Source organism: Sus scrofa, chromosome 12 (assembly GCF_054392235.1).
Source record: "Sus scrofa isolate SSC_HxYL_T2T_F1_AM1 chromosome 12, Sscrofa_HxYL_maternal_Yorkshire_Landrace_v2.0, whole genome shotgun sequence".
Classification (NCBI taxonomy): Eukaryota; Metazoa; Chordata; class Mammalia; order Artiodactyla; family Suidae; genus Sus; species Sus scrofa.
Window position 1 is genome coordinate 38,635,317 of NC_139394.1, and position 6,385 is coordinate 38,641,701.

Sequence of the window (6,385 nt, forward strand, 5' to 3'; positions counted from 1 at the left end):
TTAGAAAATAAACTAATTACAGGCCCCCTATAATATTCTAAGGGGACATAAATGAAAGGGGAAAAATTTTTAGGTCCAAAAGGGTATGACTTGTTTAGTAGCTGCCAATATGGGTAGTGGCCTAAGGTCTATTAGCTAAGACTGAAAAACAAAGTCTGCACCTCCCCTCAGCACACTAGCGCTCTGGCTGATCTTACCTTTCATACTTACAACACAGTTGGGTCCTTTCTAATCTTAAATAGCTAGACAAACAGTATTTTCTATCTCACTTCAATCTGGGGATGGAAGTACTAAAACTGTGAGTAGAGCACATCTTTCAACTTAGCTTAAATGCATACAACTTTGATCTTAATTTTGGTCTTGTTTCCAAAATACTCAATGAACACAAATAAATCCAGGCTTAAGACTAGGCCACATTCACGTTTCCAAGTCATTTAAAATTATCAATGTATATTCTACCCAGGAAATAAAAACTTTTACTTTTGAACACTCTATTGAATACTAGAGCTTCTCAATGAATCTATACCAAGTGCTTTAAATATTTTAATGGACTCCTAATTTTGTACTTATCCCTCTTCTTCCTAACATTCCACAAGGTTCATTTAAATATGTTGGGTGACTATGCAACTCCTTGGGTCCATTTCCTCTACTACCAAAATTACTCCTAGTTTCCTAGGTTTGAAATTGTCACCTGAATAGCCATCTTTAATTCTGCTGCCAACTATAATTAATACCCAAGGAAGGTTTTACAATATAGCTATCTTTTGGGTGCAAAAATAAGAGTGGTTTGATGGGTGTGACTAGCTGTCAGGAAATCAGAAGAAAAAAAAAAGCAGAAATTCTAAATAAAAATCTCCTCCTCCAACTCTAAGTTGAAGATTTAGCACCAAGAGGCCATCAAGTAAAGATACAAAAACTAGTAGACTACAAAGATATAATCACTGCTTTGCTGTTTTGGATACAAGAATAACTTCCATGGTTGAGAAGACTTTCAAGGTAAAATTCTAAAGAACGACCAGCTTTGTATTAACAATGATTCGCTCAAACATACAGCTAACCTTCTAGTGTGCTATTCACATCTCAAAAAGAAAATGTTATTTAACAATTCTAATCTGTGCTGAATTTAGTATTTAATACTTACCAATTTTTCAGATGAGTTTGAAACTCAAAGTCTAAGTGCAACACTAGTCACCTAGTCATCACCAAATTTTGCACAAAACCCTATGCTGCCTATACGATCACTAAACATAAGCAGCCATCTATAAACTTTTAATCTTTTTTTTCTTTTCTAGGGCTGCACCCACAGCACATGGAGGTTCCCAGGCTAGGGGTCTAATCAGAGCTGTAGCCACCGGCCTATGCCACAGCCACACCAGATCCGAGCCGCATCTGTGAACTACACTACACCACAGATCACAGCAATGCTGGATCCCTAACCCACTGAGTGAGGCCAGGGATCGAACCTGCAACCTCATGGCTCCTAGTCATATTTGTTAACCACTGAGCCACAACGGGAACTCCTTAATCACTTTTTAATTAAAATACTGGAAGCTTATTTTTCAGAGACTAGATGACCCCCCCCCTCAGTTACCATTACATACAGTTGGTGTATTCTCACCTTATCGTCCCCTGAAGACTTTTACAAGAATTAACAGTGGCTAATAGCATTTATTAGAAAACTTCAAAGAACCTTTAATTTACTAACACATAAACACGAGAATCAGTATCTTATAAATTTAAAGTGAGACTAGTTAAGTCACTCAGTAAAAAAAAATCTTACAAGAGGAAAAAGGACAACCATGCATAGTTTTTTAAAAAATGTTTATTTTTTTCAAAGAAAAATGGCAATAGCCAATTGGAAACCTACTTATTCTTCAACTCCAATTTTGTTTTCTTTAAATTTAGAAGTGACTTACTGATTTACTATTTTAAACAAACCCCCCCTTTCCCCTTTAAATGTTTACCATCTACTCGTGCTGAATCCTTCCAAGGAGATTGCTCCAGCGTTTATCTCCAGGTCCTCGCTTTGCTCCTTTTACCAAAAATGCAAAACACAATTCCATCGTGCATCTTAAGGGCTCCAATCGTCAAAAATAGGAAAAAAAAAAAAATCTTTGGAATAGCCAATTAAGTTGAATAAAAAAAAAAAAAAAAAAAAAAAATCCACACGAATGCGGTTTGGTTGGGGCAGGAATCCACTCCTATGTTCCTGGTAATCTGATCCCGCTCCATGAATCCTTGTAATTCATCCTCCCTATCCTATCCACATTATGATTTGAATCCAATGATCCAGCTCCAAGGATTGGGATCCAGTGAGCCCTCTCCAATCCAAACCTTTATAACCAGCAAAACCAAAAAAGAGGAGGCAAAATGTTAGATACTGTAATCAAAAAAGGTTTCTGGGGAATGATGAGTTATGTCTGTCATCAGTTTAACAGATGTACATCAATAACTATCAAATTCCCCAAAACAAGTTTCTGAATGGTGTTCAGATAAATTTTAGAAACTTAATCATCATAGAGACTAACTGGAAGAAGCATTTTATATTTACAGTTCAACTGATAATGCCAACACTTGTTACTGTACAGCGTATTACAGGTTTTGTGGTTGCAAAAAGTTATGTAGTTTAAAAGTTTACTGGTATTGCTACCCACCTAAGTCTAAACTAAATCTAATGCTCCCAACTGCAATTTAATTTGTAAATTAAAGTGTTTTAAACATGAGTCAATTATGAATATTAAAGGGGAACGTGAGACTTAAAAAGTATTCCCAACTAGATTATCTACACCAATAAATTGGAATTCTATTATTTTGCTTTCATTTTGTCTTAAAAAAATGAAGTAGCAACGCTATTATATCAGTCACACAGAGGACATGCAGATTTAGCAGTATTGATATTATACTCTATCTGGTTGGAATTAAAGACACCCTGTACCCACAAGTACACCAACAGCAGGTCACACATTAACAGTTGTAACTAAGCACTGTGACAAATTAATCAGTTCTTCCCACATTAGTCCCTAATAAAACAAAAAAGGGAAGGGAGCAAAACAAATTGTTACAAAATGGGCCATGTAATTTTGCCACAATTGCCAGAGTTTTAAAGAGTAAAGCAATTGTAGCCAAATATAACTGCATAAAACGTTTTCAAGTGTTTTAAGATAGATGTATATAATCACTTTAAACCCTTGCCTTTTAGTATAAGGTCAATACTGCCAATTTCATCTGTGACAATAGCACTTGGAGTCATACCATTGCCTCCATTATTGATCTGATCCTCCTCAATCCTCCTTTTGACAATCCTAAAATGATTGAAATGTGCTCCACAATCCTTAATCCAAAGCATTCTTAATCCATCTCTTCAGATATGTCTACAGAAAGACACATGAAAAGCAAGATAAACATAAGAACTTCCCCAGGTAAGATAACCACCAACACCCCCAACATCCCAGTTCACACAAACCAGAGCAGAATAGACATTTACACAGTATCACAGTCTGAAGAGCATGGAGAGTTAACTAAATTTAAACAATCCTGTCTATGACATCACTTAAAATACAATTTATCAGACATGAGGGGAATGTAGATGTTAGGAGCAAGGGGATATTACACAAGAATGCAATTCAACACTTTAGCCCACTCTGAACAAAAACAGTTTTGAATTAAAAAATGAAAAGATTGTACTGAATAAAGGAAAACTGTATACAACATGGGTTCTACAAAAAAGTGTCACCAATCATCTTATGTACGAGAGCGAGATCTGCTATGACGGGGAGAATAGCGTGGTGATCCTCTGCTTCTCCTTGGGGAATAACTGCGACTCCTGCTGTTGCTTCTGCTACGGCTTCTGCTACGACTACGGCTTCGAGATCGAGATCTTCCATAACTTGGACTTCTGGGCCCATCAACTTTAACCCGGATGTAGGCAGTTTCTCCCTATTGGATAGACAGAACTTTCGATTGAAAGATCTAAGCTTTCACCTGTCTTCAGGCATGCTGAATGAATCAACGTAACTCAAACCAGAAATCTGGCACTTTACTGGGTTTTTACTTGGACACCCTTGCCTGAATCTTACCTTCAAATTCCACTGTTAAGACCACTGTATCCAATTCTGGCCAAGGAAAAGAATATAACCTACCTCATGAGATCTAAACTTAGTGTTATCCAGTTTTCGAACTGCATAGGTCATATCTTCTTTCCGTACAAACTCCACGACACCAGTGCCATCTCGGTAAACATCAGCATAACATACATCACCTGCTTCACGCATGTGATCCTTCAAATCCTGCCAGCTTCCACTTGGAGGCAGTCCTGAAAAAGTGCGTTTTCTTTCAATACCAATTATCCTAAGTTTCACATTAAACATAAAGGTTACATTAAAACAAGACTTAAAACCAACGGTCTTTAACATCCCGGTTTAACGAGCTGTTAAAAGAGTTCGGAATCAAGAGTCCAAAATTATTTGTAAAGTTAAGGCTCTTCTTATCTTCTAGGTACTGCAACCTAATTCGCTAAGTCTCAAATAGAGTAGTCCTTGTTAACTAAAGTCACCCAAGGCACTCCGGTTTAAGTGAAGACCTGGCATGAAAACACCAAGAAAAACTTCAAAACGGTGTGCGGTCCCCTTATCATCAATCCGCACGGACCCGCCAACTCACCAGAGACAACCACTCTGTTTTCAGAACGCCTGGATGGGGGGCCATAGCGCCCTCGGGGAGCCCCGCCGCCACCACCCCCGCCGCCGCCTCGGCCGGTACCACGGCCGCTTCGAGGAAACTCCACCCGCAGACGGTATCCATCGTAATCATAGCCGTCGCGACCATACACCGCGTCTTCTGCGTCTCTGCGTGACCAGAGAAAGCCAAGGGGTAAGGAAAAGAAGAAAAAAAAAAAAAAAGGGCCAGGAGGGGCGGCTCACTCCGCCGGGGAGCGAGCGGGCCCCCGCACATGCGCACCGGGGTGGAAGAGCCCACATGCGCCGCATAATAGGAACGGCCCCTCCCCCACCCAGAAGCACGCCAGGCTCCCGACCACTCCAGCAGCCCTCGGCGCCTCAGTTTCCCGCTCCGAGCCTGCGAGTCGGCTCTAGGGACGTCCGTGGGGCCCGGCCACCAGAGGAGCCACGCCGACTCGGCTCCTTACTCGACTCCTGCATGGGCGATATCGTCTGGCCCCCAACCCAAGAACCCACCGCCCCATTCCCCAAGTGAAGGCCCCGGAGCCTTCCCCAACTACTCCAACCTATTTCCTCAAGGCCGCAAGCCCCTGGCCGCCTCACCGCGGGTCCTCGAACTCAACGAAGGCGAAGGGCGGTCCTCCGCGGCGATTCTTCAGGTCGATGTCGCGGATAGCACCGTATTTGTAGAACACGTCCTCAATGTCCTTGGTTCGGATGTCTGGAGGTAAGTTACCCACGTAGATGCGGCAATCGTTGTTCCCTGCCGGGCCACGGATCACACCACCTCCCGACATGGCGGCGACGAAAAGCGCGGACTCGAGAACAGGCCTTCCCACCAAGCCTAGCGAGCGGGAGAGCGAGCCCGCAGCGACACCACGTCTCCCGCGGCCCCTCCAAAATGGCGCCTTTATCAGCTCGGCGCACGGATATGGGGGGGAGGGAGGAAGAGAAGCGGGAGGAAGCAGCTATTCGATCTCACTACGCACGCGCAAGAGCGTAACGGGTGCTGCGAGAGTGACGCTCGCGCAAGCGCGACGTCACCCTCCGCGCGAAGGGAAAAAAGTTCCCGCCTTCCCGATTTGTCGAGGGGTTTAATAAGGGAGTGACCAGCCTTGTGGCAAAATTAAATATAGAGCTCTCGTAAAAGGGGTTATTAATCTCTGTCGAATCCTAAAGAATCAGCAGTTTCCTCAGGAATGTTTCTCTCAAAAAAACGGCGTCTTGAAAGTATTTGGTGAAACCTAGCCTAAAGCTAGGTCCCACCATGCTCTGCGCTGTTAACGGCCTTTGGCGGGAAAGACTGCCGGGGGCGGAGTCAAAGGGGGAGGGACCAGGCGGTTGCTCCGGAAACACGGGCATCCTTGGAGAGTGCACCTCGTTCAGGAGTCGCGTTGCGGGTGAATCAACGCGGAGCCGAGACGTGACTTTGTCTTCCCGCCCCATCTGCGAACGGGCCGTGGACTGCTTGGACGACTGTCTAATGCAGGGGAACCTGGCTGAGACGCTTTAATAAATATTCTACGCTAAGTACCGTTCCACCTTCGGTTCAGAACTGACCTCAGTTCAACGCTCCTTGTGCTCGTGGCGGTAATTCCTGGCGGCATCAGCCAACCAGGACCCAGACCTCTGCTTCTTTTTTAAATCACCTATCGCCAGGGCCCAGCGCAGCGGAGAGGTCCAGTGAAGGTTTGCAGAATGAATTGTGT

At 43.3% G+C, this 6,385-nt stretch overlaps 1 protein-coding gene across 2 annotated transcripts; it reads right to left on the bottom strand.

The window, feature by feature from the left end:
• Positions 1-1,804: 1,804 nt before the first annotated feature.
• On the bottom strand, positions 1,805-5,563 carry SRSF1 (serine and arginine rich splicing factor 1). Of its 2 annotated transcripts, XR_306516.4 has the most exons (5): positions 5,280-5,562; positions 4,660-4,844; positions 4,140-4,312; positions 3,253-3,936; positions 1,805-2,334 (listed from the first exon to the last, which is right to left on the bottom strand). XR_306516.4 is itself a non-coding variant. In NM_001038007.1 (4 exon segments), coding segments are annotated over 4 exon segments (747 nt in total). In that variant the 5' UTR covers positions 5,474-5,563; the 3' UTR covers positions 1,807-3,741.
• Positions 5,564-6,385: the final 822 nt, after the last annotated feature.